The sequence below is a fragment of the Camelina sativa genome, chromosome 4, assembly GCF_000633955.1.
Source record: "Camelina sativa cultivar DH55 chromosome 4, Cs, whole genome shotgun sequence".
Classification (NCBI taxonomy): domain Eukaryota; kingdom Viridiplantae; phylum Streptophyta; class Magnoliopsida; order Brassicales; family Brassicaceae; genus Camelina; species Camelina sativa.
The window spans coordinates 20,107,804-20,124,136 of NC_025688.1; the positions used below are offsets into that span (position 1 = coordinate 20,107,804).

The window sequence follows — 16,333 nt, forward strand, 5'->3', positions numbered from 1 at the left end:
CATTTCCAGCCTCTTCACTTCTTGACTTCTTGTGTCACAGCCCTGTTTACTTATCTGGGATTACACACTCAGCAAACAACAATCAAAAAACTTAAAAACACCATGAAACCTATTAATTCACCAACAAAATTCCTCTAAAGCAAGACTGCTTAACTATAAGCTCATTCAGTCACAAGGTTTCCTCTAATGGTTTCTGCTACTACGATATTCTAACTAACTATTCAAGTGGTTCGGAATTATTTTCGTTTTGATATGCTTTATTTTATTTTATTTTGTCATTGAATAGTCAATGATACAGTACCCAAAAAGTATTTAATTTACTTACCAAACAACTTGTAAGTTATGAATCTATTGATATTAATGTCGTATCAAATTTCACCAGATATTTTGAGTTGTTCACACTTGATTGTGTATTTTAACAACGATACTAAATGTCGAATACCTTTTTTTTTTTTGCCAACCTAATTAATGTTGAATACAACAAAATGCAATTTGCATCGTTGTTAAATTTAGTATCGTTTAGACTTGGAGACGTTAAAGTTCATACATAATTATGATGAGACTAAAAATGCCCACTGAGTTTTGAGAATGAATTAATGTCTATCTATTTGAAACCTACATTCAACTATCATTACATTTTCAAACAACACCTCAGATTTCTGCTTTTTATCTAGTTATTTTCTATTTGTATGTGTTGAAAATTTAATATATCATTAAGTAACTTCAACTGAATCATGTGTTGAAATCCTTTAAAATTATCCTGTACTCAAGTAATTGTATAATTATAATGCAATGGATTTTGAGAAACAATATACAGTACGTTTATTTTACAACTTTGATACACAGATAAACTATAAATGTTACAACTTGATTACTAAACTACAACAACCAGAAGCAGATACTTTAGAAGTTTCAAGCTTCACTTTAAAAGTATATAGTATAAATGCGTTTGGTGTATATGTTTCTGTGCTTGTGGACTACCCTTCACGTCCTCTTATTCTTCTTTTTTTTTTGACCAAATCACGTCCTCTTATTCTTGCTCCCAAAGAGCAAAGAGAAGTAAAACAAGATCCTAAAGAAGAGACCCCAAGCAAATGTAATCCACAAGCAGTCCCACTTGCTCAATTGAGTTATACCTTGTTGCATAAGTAAGTCAGTCCCTGTTCTCAAACATGTGGACTCCGTTATCTTGGTTCCTAAAGAGCCACTCAGTGTATCCAGGAGCTTAACTTTCATCGCATGGGGAACTTCCGCCAAAAGCGTACCATCGAAAACTTGAACTCCCTTAACAAAACACCGAGACGGGTCATCAAACTCATTCATTAGGACAGCCTCGTAGGGATACTTCAGCAACGAAATGTAATGAAACCATATCCAATAAAACGGTATTCGATCTCGGTTGATAAAGAATCCACCCAGCAGTAGACAGTAGGAAAGATAGGCAATAGTGACCATGTAACTCATCATGACATTGGGAACAATACCGGATATGAAAGTAACAAAAGAGGATCCAGACCAAAAGGCTGCGTAGATTATGAGGCAGTAGTAGAAGAAATTCTCTAACCCACCGGTCAAACCAACGGTCCAAAATGTGGTTGCAGCAAATGCAATGGATAGAGCGAGTAGCTGAGGCAGAGACACGAGGGCGTGGGATATGACATATGAAGATGTTCTGTATGCGTTGTACGTTGTCTCTCTCAAGAAGATGTATCGTTCTTGGATAAAGACAGGGATGTTGTCTGCACAACAGTAAAACATGGTGGACATGCCGAATGCAAAGAAGCCCATTCTCTCTTGTGCACCTCTTGGAGTGTTGTCAAGCCTCCAATATATAGTAGCTAAAAGAAGACCAGTCACCATGACAGTAGCGATCCGCGTTGCTATGAGCTCAGGCGTGCGGATCCAGTTTCTCATGTAACGTTTGGCTAAGATAAACGTTTCGGTCAATGGCGGGTTTACGTATGAAGATACTCTTTCCATCGAAATAGGATTGGCTCCAGATGAGCCTGAGACTAGTTTGCCTCTAGAAACACTTGCAGTAATTGCTTCTTTTAGAGATAAGCCATTTTGTGGCGTGGCTCGAGTAGATTGGTTCTGTTGCCACTTTTCGTTGAACTCTACTAATCCTCTGTTTCCTTCAGAGGGTCCTTCGAGCTCTCGAATTACATCAAGTGCGAACTCAATGATGTTCTCTTTCTCCGGAACAGGACGACCAAAATCAGAGAAGTAAGAAGGAAGACTAGTCGGAGAACCATTAAACACAGTCTTGCCACGAGATAAGATGATAAGCCGATCAAGCAAATCAACGATACGAGCACTAGGTTGATGAATCGTCATAATCACGATACTGCCACTCTGAGCGATTCGTTTCAAAACCTGTACCACCATAAACGCGTTGGTTGAATCTAACCCCGACGTTGGTTCGTCGAGGAAGAGAAGTATCGGATCGTGAATAATATCGATTCCGATCGAAACGCGCCGTCTCTCTCCTCCAGAGACTCCACGGTGTCCTTCATCCCCGATTACCGTGTTCGCCGCGTTTCTAAGCCCTAGTTGATCAATTAGGGTTTCAACACGCTCCATCTTTTTCGACTTAGACAAACTCCTCGGGAGACGGAACTCTGAAGCGAACATTAGGGTTTCTTTAACGGTGAGCATCGGGAAGAGAAGGTCGTCTTGCATCACATACGCCGATATGACTTTCAACAGTCGAGATTGCAAAACGTTTTCTCCGTTTAGAGTTACCGTGCCTTTCAAGCTATCTTCCGCCACTCGTCCGGCTAACGCGTCGATCAAAGTGGATTTTCCGGCTCCACTTCCACCAAGAACGGCGAGGATTTCTCCGTCACAAGCCTCGCCTGAAACATCATCTAGCAGAGTCTTCGTTGAAGCCGTCTTTTGCTGCGAGAAACCAAACCGCCGGCGAAGTACGACATTGTAATTGAGATTGTTGAAGGCTAGGAGAAACGGCACAGGTCGTGTTTCAGACGTTGGAGCGAGATCCAATATGTGATGAGTCGGAGCATCTTCGCATGAATGTTTTTTCCGGCCACTGTCGGTGAAATCTTTCAGTAGTTCGCCAAGCGTCGGTGACTCGTTACCGCCGGCGAGAGAAATATCTGAAGTTTCCGCCGAAACACGTGGCATCTTTAACGAGTAAGTTAACGGCGTAATCTTTTTAGTTGACGGAAGTTAACGGTGTGTATTCTTGAAGATGAAGCTAACAATGAAGTATCATATAGCACATACCGTATCTGGCAAACCTTGAGAAAAAACAAAAAAAAAGAAATCTTAATATAAAAAATATATAATATGCTTACGAAATGTGGATTTAGTATTCTTGAGAGAAGTACAGACTAGAATTGCTTAAAATCGTATGTAAAGTTAGTAATAAGTTATATACATGAAAAAAAAAAACTCACACGAACCACATATGTAAAGGATAAGTTTAATAATGGTGAGACAAGATTCATGATTTCTTAGTCTATTGACCTTTAAAGTATAAAGATCATGAATCATAAAAGTAAAAAGAGCTGTTATTTACTAAACTTCTGAAAATGTTGAACTTACTTGTTAAACTTCAATTATCTTCTTCTTTCATGGAGCCAAAAAAAAACTCTCATAGTTCAGATCTTTGTTGTTGTTGCTGTTGTTGTATATATCGAGCAGTGACCACTTATCTCTCTCATCGTATTTACAAAGAGAAAACAATAAGCTCATTTATAATTATAGTTTGGATTTTGAAAATTCAAAATAAACAAAAATACAGAAGAAATGAAAAACACGTCTCTAAATAGTAGAATTAATATTTTTTTTATCTTTTACAAAGAGTGTTATTTTAGAGATTTTTTTTCTTTGATAAAAAATATTTGTTTTTGTTTCACAAATAATATCATTCTATATTTCCAATATGATTTTTATAATTTTTTTAATTTACTTTTAACTCTAAACTAATTTTTATTAAATTTAAATCATTAATCACTTATTAAGAAGAGACATACTTGTATGTATAATTTAATTTTTTTTAGTTTATATGAAATATGTCAAAATAATATTTTTTATAAAATAGAAAGAGTATAAACTAATAAAATATCGTAAACTGCAACGAAACGATATAGAATTATAGATACAATTTGAATTAATATGATGCTCTCTTCGTCGCTCCCTAATATCCACAGTACTGGTGTGGTTGGTAGATAATTGCAATCGTACGTAATTGTGGTATAATCAACGTCATTGCATCGGCATTAGGACGATATGGATTAATGGATGATAGATTAATGGCCAAAGATGTTTGATGTTATTCATGGAGTTCACATGGGCGAGACTCATTTAAGAATATGCAGTATGGTGTGATAAGCAATTTGACATTGACTTTATTATCATCTCCTTCGCAAGAGATTTGAGCCTTTGTCGTTTCTCTTTTGATATATAGATTGCCGTTCACTTGGTTTAGGGTGGAATGTGAACTGTCCTTTGGTCTTGTTCTTTTGTTTGAGTTCTATTTATGTTGATAATCTTTTGTCTCTCTCTGATCGAGTTCTTTTTTTTTTGTTTTTCTTTCAAAAATACCATCAATATTGGTGATTTGGCCGCTTTTTCTAATAGAGTGGCAAATATCTTAGCGATGAGTGTGATGGAAACTACCAATAAGTCTAGCTGTTGTCGCTGATACAAGAACAATTATAGAATTACGTACGGTGTATGGATATACGGTATGACCGGAGGATTGAGTGACACACATATATGGAAGAGTTGATTTGGGACACGAAGAAAAATCAAGAAGATGAAGACGTTGTAGCAGGCTATGAAGTTGCTATTTTAACTAAAGATGATTACGAAGACTGAAATAACATATAATTAATGGTTCGTTAGTGGGTTCTTTAATTTTGCGAGTAAGACTTGCCCAAAGAAATAAAGCGCATACAATTTTTCTGTTTTTTTTCAATTCTACCAATCCTTGTAAACATTATGATCAAGTTAATACAAATGTTTTAGATGTTAAGAAAAAGAATTAGTTAATCTAGAGAGGTTATAGTTACCACTTACCAGTGCAGTTAATTTTACCTTTCAATCTTATACCTCCTTTGTTTCATATTAAGTGTTATTTTAGAATTTTTCACATAGATTCTAGAATTTTTCATATTTAATTTTCTATTTTACCCCTTATTAATATATTATTATTTTTTTTTATTGATCAATACATTAAATTTATAGGAATATAATTGAAAAATTTACCAAACATCTACATTAGAAATACAAAATGACACTTATTTTGTAACAAAATTTTTAGCCTAAAATGACGCTTAATATAAAACCAAGGGAGTAGAAAATAAAACTGAGAAAGGCAAAACAATAATTGTATGGAGGATGATGGGGCCACGAAGTTATATTGTATTCAGGTAATTAGGTTCGTATCTAAACTTTTTAGAAGGAAAGATAATAAATGTGGAGATATGATTGGTGTGGAGCACGAGGGGCCATGAATTCAGAAGCTAAAGGTTTGTGGCTCGTAGGACTTCACAATTAAATACTCTTTCCGTTTCAAAATATAGGATGTTTTAGAAATCTTTACTTTTAACAAGTTCAACCAATCAGAAACAATACTGCATAATATAAAATACTAAACTAATCTAAAAGTTACATAGAAACTTGAAAACAACCTATATTATAAAACAAAAAACTTCTCTAAAACATATTATATTTTGAAATGGAAAGGGTATTAAAAGCCACACATAGACATAGACGGATAGATATGCACATCGGTTCTTCTGGTATGGGACTAATTGGTGGACTATAGTTTGGATTATAAGTCTATAATAAAAAGATGAAAATAAATTGTAGAAAAGTGTTATAGGGAATGAAAGGAGAGTATATAATCCCTTTTTATACACTCTGACAGTATTCTACCATAAGAGTAACAAAGTTTGCATAAAAAAAAAACAGTTGCATAAAATATTTTCTGTTTTGTTTTAAATAGTATAATTTGTTGTATATAGGGCCATTTTAGCTCAAAGGAGGAAATAAGAGAAAGATCAAATATATATATACAAAGGAGAAAGTGAAAATGTCCACGTAAGGAAAAGAGAAAAGAAAACAATAACAACTGTTAATTATGCAACAAGAGTACAGATTATTATACATAATACAAAATATATGATAGTAAGATGGTTTGATCAGGTTACTCACTTACTAATTAGTAGTTTTTTTTGTTGGTTATTCTTGCCAAATTCCCGTATATACGACAAAACTTAGGAAATTACAACACCAGTGACATCTATTCTAAGGTTATCAAAATCGTGAAGCACGTGCTTCCTCCTAGTGATAACGCTTGGTTGGACGAAAATGCAAATTGGTTTTGGCATTTAAAAATCTGACCTACCACTCCATTGTTACGTTAACAACCAAATATTGCTTAAAACGACGCTTCTGTAAACTCGTGATTCTTTTCAAATATTGTTTTAAAAGTAATATATCTAAGAGCGTGTTTGATTAAGACTTAAGGAGCGTGTTTAAAAAATATGGTTATTTATGCGAAGTCACCTTTGTAACGCCAAAATCACAAAATTTTGTGTTAATATAAATGATTGAGAATTGTGATCTAGCATAAAAATTATGAAATCGTGTTTGAAAATCAAATTTACAAAATCTTGTTCAAGCGCGATAGTTGTAAACTTATATTTTGATGCTTTTTATGGAATCATGATATGGCGCCAAAATTATAGAGAGTCGTATGTTGACACTAAAACTATAGACTCACATTTTAAATCTTTAATATTAAAAGTGTCGAATCTAGTTTTAAAAACTACGAAATCTCGTTTTAAACCTAAACTGTTTTATACAACATTTATGTTGTGACCATCCATTTTTAGCACATAAATCGTGAATTTATATTTAGGGGATAAAATCTCAAAACTTATAGGTAATTAATAATTATTATCATTTGAATTTTAATTTATGCATAAAATTATTTCTCTTATTCAATAGAATCAAACACCTCAATAATGTAACCGAAAAGTTCAAAACCAATGCCAAAACACCAAATACATTCAGAATGAACATTATTCCATGATACTCTTGGATTATTCTTAAAAATAGTGGAAAACATTCAGAAGGAACTAAATAACATTAGGATTCGACATAGAAAAACATAAAACACCAAATACTCAAGAGAAATCTATATCATTCTCAGTTCTCTTCCTCTTCGACCTTGTTCTCCTTCATCAGCTGAGCTAATCTCTCGGCAGCACTCAACCTAGCCCCTGCAGAAGCACCGTTCCTTTCGATGAAAGACTCAAGAACACCCTCCGCCAACAATTTGTTCTGGATCACAGCTCTCCCAGTTTCAGGAATGCTATCATCTTTAGAAAACGCAACCTGCAAAAAATTCACAACAAATCCATAATAAAATATTCCAAAGCTACACGTTATAACTACTATTATTTCAAACGCTACTTCTACATTAGTGTTCTGTTCACATTTAAAATACTAAAACATTCACTAACGCAAGTGTTAATTAAACATGCAAACAGAGTATCTCATTGCAATTTGGCATTTAATTTGAACTTACAATAATGTAAAACGCCAAATCAAACTATAAATCAAGTCATTGTTATGGTAGCAAAGTTACCGTAAGAGAGCCGTTTGGGGAGAAAGCAAAAAGAATGGATGCACCGGGAAGGAAGGCTTGGTCCTTGAAGACCTCCAAGAACCTCTCCACAGCTTTGGCTTCACGGACCGTATATATAAACCCCTAGAAATTTCCATAAAGCCACACACTTCTCGGTTACTCCCTCCGCGTATTTGTGTCCAAATAACGGCTGTATCATAGTCAACTTAATAAACTTCTCAAACGCACCTAAAGAGCAAATTGAAGGAAGTTAAACTAAGTTGGTCTAATAATCTAACTTGACGTGTAAATTAAGTAACTGGTGTTATATAAGGAATTAAGTACCTGAGATGATTTCATGGAAGAACGAGACAGATTCCGTTAACTCCTCTGCGGTTTTGCCCTTCCACTTGAGGGCGAGTGATGGGACGGCGTTAGCATCTAGGTATACTCCTACGACGGAAAAAATAATGAATTCTTCTTGGATCTTCAAGCCTCGGGCACCTGCGCGTATTTATATAGTCAGCAAAAAGAAGAAGACAAAAACATAGGAAACGACAACCGAACCTGCGCCACCGAGGAAGAGTGGATTAGAGGAGGCCGGTGACCTGACGGACGGTGCAAACGTGACGGAATCTACATGAAGCTCCGCGACGGTAGGGAGCGGAGACGGAGAGACGACAACGGAGGAGGAAGACATAGTTGAGTTACGATTACGAGTGTTGGACTTAACTCACTTATGAGATTTGTCTCTCTATTTATATTTGATTGGAAGATGTAGTGACAATTGGTGGTTTAAACCTCGGATCCCCCCTTATACCTAACAAAGACTTTCTGTTTACGATCTTTGTTTGGTTGCAGCTTAGGTTTTTGGTTTGGTTGGATGTGTAAGCACGTGGACTTAACTAACTTTTGAGATTTGTCTCTCTTTTTATATTTGACTAGAAGATGTAGTGACAATTGGTGGTTTAAAACTCGGATCCTCTTATATACCAAACAGAGACTTTATGTTTACGCTCTTATTCCTTTAAGTTTCGTTGCAGATTAGGTTTTTGGTTTGGGTTTATATATTTTAATTTTAAGATATGAAATATATTATTGAATTTCATAAACTGGAAAGGTGGAATTAGCTAATATGCATACGATGTCAGTCGAATCAGTGTGAAAACATAAATTTTCAGTTTTGCAAATTATGTGGCTCCAAGTTAACTGCGACTTTATATGCTTTAAATTATGTGGCTCCAAGTGATTATAAATGTCTGCTGGAATGTTTGTACTTTTGTCATTTAATAGCCCTTAATACAAAAATCAACCTCTGCCAAATTCGAAAGAAAATATTTACGTTGTAAAACTCAGTGAATACATCAGTCACATTATAATTCACATGCGTCATGTTTGTTCAGTAGCCAAACTCGGATTTGTATTTGGTTATTTACACATCATATAACCGGTCTTATGAATTATTTACTCTCTACCAAAACTTTAAAATATTATTTATATAGTTATATTTATGGCCGTGTTGGATATGGACTTTGCCCTTTTATGTTATTCGACCCAACAAAACTTTTTAAATATATTAATCTGAAGTTCTGGTCCAACAAATTAAAGGAAAGCTCGCTAATTTCTGCAGAGGACAATCTCAGGATTTTGCGCTGAAATCCTAGGCAACCCTAAGTCAACAGTCATTTATAAAAACAGAGAGGATTTATTGGGATCACGATCATGACCCCAAACATTAGACTACTATACTACTATACTACTAATGCTATGTATGGTTTAAATTTGAGTCATTGAATACTTAATAATACAATGTCTGTCACACCAATATATATTATTAACTTTAGTGGTTACATTTATTCACTAGATTTTTTATTGTCCATTTCTATAGTATGAAAGTTCGGAAGTATATATAGAGTATGGGAGTCTGGACCGTTAAACTTTACCATCCAACGTGCAATGCGCCATATTATTGCATATCCATCACCTAAATTGTCGCACGTGTGTATTTTGCTGAGCAAAACAAACTCAAAACTTCTTTTTGCCATATATTAATGAATTATGAGGAAGTGGTTTTTTTAAAATTAGAAAAAAAAAAACAAGCAAAAGTTTTTAGAAACGTACTAGATAATTTTGAAATTTAGGTGATCCCATTGGCGAACTCTTGGTTCTCTAATGGTCGTGCTTCCGCCCTAAACCCAACGTTTCCCACTGCTGGTGAGAGCAAAACACCGCCCTCATTACTCTCTCCGACCCTCCCGACCCATCCATTTCCCCTTCCCTTTCCCAATTCCCTCCTCTCTCCACTAAAACCTCCCGCAAGCAAAAACTCAGGCAACAAACTGCTCGCCCCTTAGAGCCTATTGTGCAGAGTCCCTGTCCTTGTTCTTCCCCCACTACTGATGTCGAGATGCATCAGGCTGAAAGTCCCATTGCAAGATCCCCAAATCTTGATTCCCGAAACCCTAGATCTGGTTGTACTGTTCCTGAAGAAAGCACTGTTCAGGAAAAATTTACGCTGTTATCCCCAAAAGCTACTTCTCCGCTCCTCACCAATACTGCCTCTGCCTCGCAATCTCACTCCACCCCTTCCCTATCCAAACAACCCTCTTCAATAACCCCTCCACCATCTGCGATTATTGTTACCCACACCACTAATGAGAATACTGTTACCCCATTCTTACTTGTGCCTCAACAAACAGCTCCACTAAATCACCCACAAACCTCTCAAGTTCAAGCTCCTGCAGGCAAATCCTTAGTTGAAAAACTCAGAAAGATGGTGGATAGGTCTTTAAAAAGACTCGCCCCTGTCACTGTGACTGACTCTGGTCGCCCACGAATACATATCCCTGATCAAGTCTTTGAGCGTGGGGCTGAACTCCATAAAGACTTCATCATCTGTTTTTTCAAGGGTAGGCCACCCCTATATCATCAAGTCCAGAGTGTCCTGAATCAGATGTGGGGAAAAGGTCAATGGTTAGAGATCCATATGAAATATCAAAGTAGGTCAATGCTTGTCAGGATCCCTAATGAGTTTATTCGACAGAAAGTGCTAGAGAAATGTATCTGGTATGTAGGTGATTCAATGTTTCACACTATACCTTGGGCATCGACATATTCATCTGAAGCTCCTGCATTGGACTCCATCCCCATATGGATCCATATGATTGATATACCTCTGGACCTACGAACAAATGAAGGAATCAGTTTAATCTCTGGTCTAGTGGGGGAACCTAAGGAAACAGATGACTACACTCTAAATATTGAAAGCCTGAAGGTGTCTCATGCTAAAGTCGTAGTTGACCTTACCAAGCCTCTACCGAATGTTGTGTAATATACTAGAGATAATGGACAAATTGTTGAAATTGCGGTTGAGTATCCTTGGCTTCCTCCAACAAGTTCTCATTGTAAAGAACTTGGACATGTTGCCAGGAACTGTCTCCTCCTACATCCAGCTCAAGAACAGACGCCTAAAGTGGTTCCACCTCGCAAGAAAAACAACATGGCGTCAATTAAGGCAGTTTACAAAGAGAAGGCTAAGTCATGCTTCAACTTCTTCACCTGTCTGCACTGTTGCACAATCTGTTGCACCAGGTCCGAAGGTAGTTATCAAACCAATTACCCATGTTAAACCAATTATCAACCCTACTAACCTCCTTACCCTCTCAAACCCATTCTCAATCCTTTCCACCTCTCCTCCTAATCCCACCCCTCCTTCCCATCCAGCTGTGAAACATGCTCCTAAACAATTACAACATCAATCACCCTTGTCTACCATCCCCCAAAAACCACTTCCTCATAACCCACCACTCTTAAATACTGGATCTCCCGCCCTTACCCAGTCTATCGCCCCCTCTGGGCCATATATTCTCAGTCTCCCTGCAGCCATCACTCCCTCAGGTTTGCCGTATCCCTACCCTCAATCTCCAGAAAAAACTCTCCCAACATCACTAAAACGCTCCCGATCCCACCCATCTCTTCACTAACCCCTCTTTTTGTTGAAACCAATCGTTCCTCACCTCCCTCTCCTATTGTTCCTCCTGCCTCTCAAAGTGTTACTGTTGAACCTACCTATTCTCCTTCCTTGGAGGGTGAACCTCCTTCTCATTAATAATGGATACAAGACACTTTTTTGGAATATCTGAAGTTTAAATGATCCGGATAAGCATCAGCCCCTAAGTAATTGGCTTAATAGCAACAAGCCACTTTTTGGTGCAATTTTGGAAACACATGTCAAAGATCTTACCCTGAACCAGGTAATGGCAAAAGCATGTCCAGGATGGAAATTTACATCTAATGATTTGTCTGATGATGATGGACGAATCATTGTAATCTGGAAGGACCCTGCTACTGTCAGAGTGATGAACCAGTCGAAGCAAACCCTCACCTGTGAAGTGAACATTGCAAATAAATTTCAGCTTGTGTTTAATTCGGTATATGCTTCAAATCTAAGAGAAGAGAGATCACACCTTTGGGTTGAGCTCCTACAGATCCAGAGTTCATTCTCCCTCCACACTTGTCCATGGTTGGTTGGGGGTGACCCAAAGTTTTCCATAATTGCAAGACAAGTCCCTGACGTGTTTTAGGGCATATATATATTGTTTTTGGGTTTTAGAAACCCTTAAGTTTTATTATAACAAATTTTATTTTCTGCAACTCTGTGAGATTTTGAGAGCTTTTGGGAGAGAGATCTGAACTCCTTTGAGAGAAAAATTCTTGAACTCCTTCTTTTACATTTGATATCTATTGCTTATTATTCAGAAAAGATGTCTTGTTCTTCATCAAACATGTCTGAGTAGTTTGCTTGCTAGGTTCAGGGTTTTTCACAGGGATTTCATTATTTATTAGATCTGTTTATTTAGGATTCATTATCTTTCTAGATCTTCATCATAGGTTGTTATTCATATTAATCTTTGACTGGCCATCTAGAATTAATAACTTAGGAAAATAAATTGATATGAGAATAGAAATGATTTTCCTGATAAAACTTTTTGATGAGCAAAATTACTTCTTGCAAAGAGATTTGATTTAGTAATTTTGTGAACAATCTAAACCTTTTTTCAAAGCTGATTTTTAACCTAAAATTTTACAAAGAGATTTAGATTTTCTGGTTTTAAATTTAGATAATATTTGCAGTGAGAACTGATTTATTTTACAAAAGAGTTTAGAGTTCTAGATCTGATCTTAATTGCTTGAATCCTATTTAATTATTGATTTAATATTTTGTGATTTTCTAAGAAATTCTCTGGGCTTAGCTTTTTGATTCTCTGAATTTACAACAGTTTTATTTAATATTTTGCATTGCTTTTCTTTATTTAAATTAACAAGTTTAGCGTAATCACAAAACTCTATAATTTATTGTGTAGTCTTGAGTCCTTGTGGAATTCGACTCCTAAGTACTGCAGTGATCTCTTAATTTGAGAGAGTAGCTCTAGGGATTAATTTGAGCATATCAAATTTTGGCGCCGTTGCCGAGGACTCTTTGATCTACCATTAGATTTGATCATTTGAGTTTTTAATTTCGTCTAAATTTTTCTTTTTATTTTCTACTAACACTATTTTGTTTTTCTTCTCTTGTGTATTTCAGGTACATGCCTAATAAGCCTAACCCAAGGAGCAACAAGACTGGTCATACTGCGAAACTTACAAATCAAGAGTTGGGAAAACTTGAGCGTGAAAACCGAAAGCAGCCAAATAATTGAAGATGGTTAACACAATCATTTTGATTCGTGATGAGGATGGTGCTTTGAGAGATCAAGAGGGCCACTTGCACAATGAGCAGGGTCAAAAGATTGATGCAGAAGACAATGTGATTGCTGAAAATGTTGTCGTCGACAAGCAAGACGATGGTGTCGATCGACGCCAACTGGGTGTCGATCGACGCAAACTGGGTGTCGATCGACGCCAACTGGGTGTCGATCGACACCCCCTTCCAGCAGACGGACGTGGAGCTGCCAACCACGCTGATAACCCAGTTCGAAGACAGGAACAGAACCGAGACTTGATCAGGACCATTGCAGACTTCAATAGAGCTGACCTGGTTTATCCGAACCGATCTGCAATTGTTCCTCCTCCATTGCAAAGGAATGCCTTTGAGCTGAAGCCTGCTTACTTCCAGCTAGTTGGGCAGAGACCCTTCTCAAACCTGCCCCATGAGAAGCCTCTGGACCATATTGAGCACTTTGAGGATCTTGTGACTAGCATCAAAGCCAATGGTGTGACTGAAGACTACATCTACTGCAAGCTCTTCCCTTATTCACTTGCAGGAGAATCATCTCAATGGTTAAAACAGTTGCGAGCTGGATCTTTGACATTTTGGCAACAAATTAAGGTGGCTTTCCTTAATTATTTTTATGATGATGCAATGTCTGATGAACTGAGAGTGAAGCTGTCTTCTTTCAAGCAAAGACCAGATGAAGATTTCAAGGCAGCTTGGGTGAGATTCAAGGCTTATCAGAGGGACTGTCCACACCATGGTTTCTCAAGAGTTCAATTGCTGAGTATCTTTTCCAGAGGAATTGATTGGGAGTATCAGTTAGCTTTGGATGCTGCAAGTCATGGGAATTTCAAGACAAGATTTCCAGAAGAAGTTGAGAATTTGATTGAGAATTTGGCTTCCAGCAATAATAATAAGAGAGCTGATGCTGAAAGGAAGAGATTGCATGGAGGATTTGATTCAAACTAGCTAGCTTTTGTTAATGCCAAGCTGGATTCAGTTCACAATCTTTTAGTGGGTAAGAAGTCATTCCAATTTGCTGCTGAGGTTGAGATATTTGAGCCAGAGCCAGAGAATACAGAGGAGAATGTTAACTACGAGTATGGAGCTGGGTATCAAAGACAAAGATTCGGTAATCAACAAATCAACATGCCTTATAGTGGAAACTCTTCAGGCTACACTCCTAAGCCAAGTTACCAGAACCAGCAACAGAACAATGGTTATACAAGAACCTATGGGAACTCTTCCTACCAGTCTCCACCTCCACATACTCCTTCTGAGAGTAGAATGGAGGCCATGCTTGAGCAGCTTCTTCAGGGTCAGGAGCAGTTAACTGTGACTTTCAGTGGGAAGATTGATAATGTCTACAATGAGCTTACTGGGAGGATTGATGCACTGAATGTTCATGTTAAGAAGCTGGAGAGTCAAGTGGCACAGACTGTTGGGTCTGTTAAAATACAAGAGGGTTTTCTTCCTAGAAGAACTGAGTGAAACCCCAAGCATGCTTGCAATGCCATATCACTGAGAGATGAAGATGATAGTGAAATTGTTTCTGCAGAAATGGGAGAGAAATCGACAAATCTGTCGACTGCAGATGATGGTGTCGATCGACACCAACTGGGTGTCAGTCGACACTCATCTCAGACAGATGCAGAAGTTACAAAATCGCCAGTTCCAACAGCTGTTGAGAGGGTGTATAAGCCTAAAGTCCCTTTTCCTAAGCCAAGAAGGTCCAAGCAGGAGATTGAAGAAGCTAGATGCAAGGCTATGATGGATAAAGTGATGATTGAGATGCCTTTGATCGATGCAGTAAAGCTTTCACCACCACTTAAGCGGTATGTGAAGAGAATGGTATCAAATGGTTTGAGCCCTGAGGAAGGAGCATTACTTACAAAAGATATCAGTGCAATTCTGTTGAACCAGCCTGTTCAAAAAAAAAGAGAGGAATCAAGAGGTGGTTGTCTCTAAGAAAGTGAGTGAAATGATTCAGTGTAGGACTGTAGAGAAATTACCAGACNTGGGAAGATTGATAATGTCTACAATGAGCTTACTGGGAGGATTGATGCACTGAATGTTCATGTTAAGAAGCTGGAGAGTCAAGTGGCACAGACTGTTGGGTCTGTTAAAATACAAGAGGGTTTTCTTCCTAGAAGAACTGAGTGAAACCCCAAGCATGCTTGCAATGCCATATCACTGAGAGATGAAGATGATAGTGAAATTGTTTCTGCAGAAATGGGAGAGAAATCGACAAATCTGTCGACTGCAGATGATGGTGTCGATCGACACCAACTGGGTGTCAGTCGACACTCATCTCAGACAGATGCAGAAGTTACAAAATCGCCAGTTCCAACAGCTGTTGAGAGGGTGTATAAGCCTAAAGTCCCTTTTCCTAAGCCAAGAAGGTCCAAGCAGGAGATTGAAGAAGCTAGATGCAAGGCTATGATGGATAAAGTGATGATTGAGATGCCTTTGATTGATGCAGTAAAGCTTTCACCACCACTTAAGCGGTATGTGAAGAGAATGGTATCAAATGGTTTGAGCCCTGAGGAAGGAGCATTACTTACAAAAGATATCAGTGCAATTCTGTTGAACCAGCCTGTTCAAAAAAAAAGAGAGGAATCAAGAGGTGGTTGTCTCTAAGAAAGTGAGTGAAATGATTCAGTGTAGGACTGTAGAGAAATTACCAGACCCTGGGAGCTTTGTACTTGATTGCACTATCTCTGCAGAACGGTTTGCTCACTCACTTTGTGATCTAGGCTCTAGTATTAACTTGATGCCACATTCTGTTGCTGTGAAACTTGGGATGACAGAATTCAAGCCAACTCATATTTCTCTTATCTTAGCTGATAGATCCAAAAGAATTCCTGAAGGTGTTTTAGAGGATATTCCAATTAAGGTTGGAAACTTCATGATTCCCACTGACTTTGTGGTGATGAAGTATGACAAAGAGCCTAGTGATCCTCTCATCTTAGGAAGATCTTTCTTGGCTACAGCTGGTGCCATTATAGATG

At 37.5% G+C, this 16,333-nt stretch overlaps 1 protein-coding gene and 1 pseudogene across 1 annotated transcript; both read right to left on the bottom strand.

Moving 5' to 3' along the window:
• On the bottom strand, positions 801-3,699 carry LOC104781386 (ABC transporter G family member 18-like). The gene is made up of 2 exons (XM_010506053.2): positions 3,571-3,699; positions 801-3,263 (listed from the first exon to the last, which is right to left on the bottom strand). Exon 2 carries the CDS (start codon positions 3,145-3,147, stop codon positions 1,021-1,023), a length of 2,127 nt encoding a protein of 708 aa, XP_010504355.1. The 5' UTR covers positions 3,148-3,263; positions 3,571-3,699; the 3' UTR covers positions 801-1,020.
• On the bottom strand, positions 7,003-8,499 carry LOC104781387 (annotated as a pseudogene).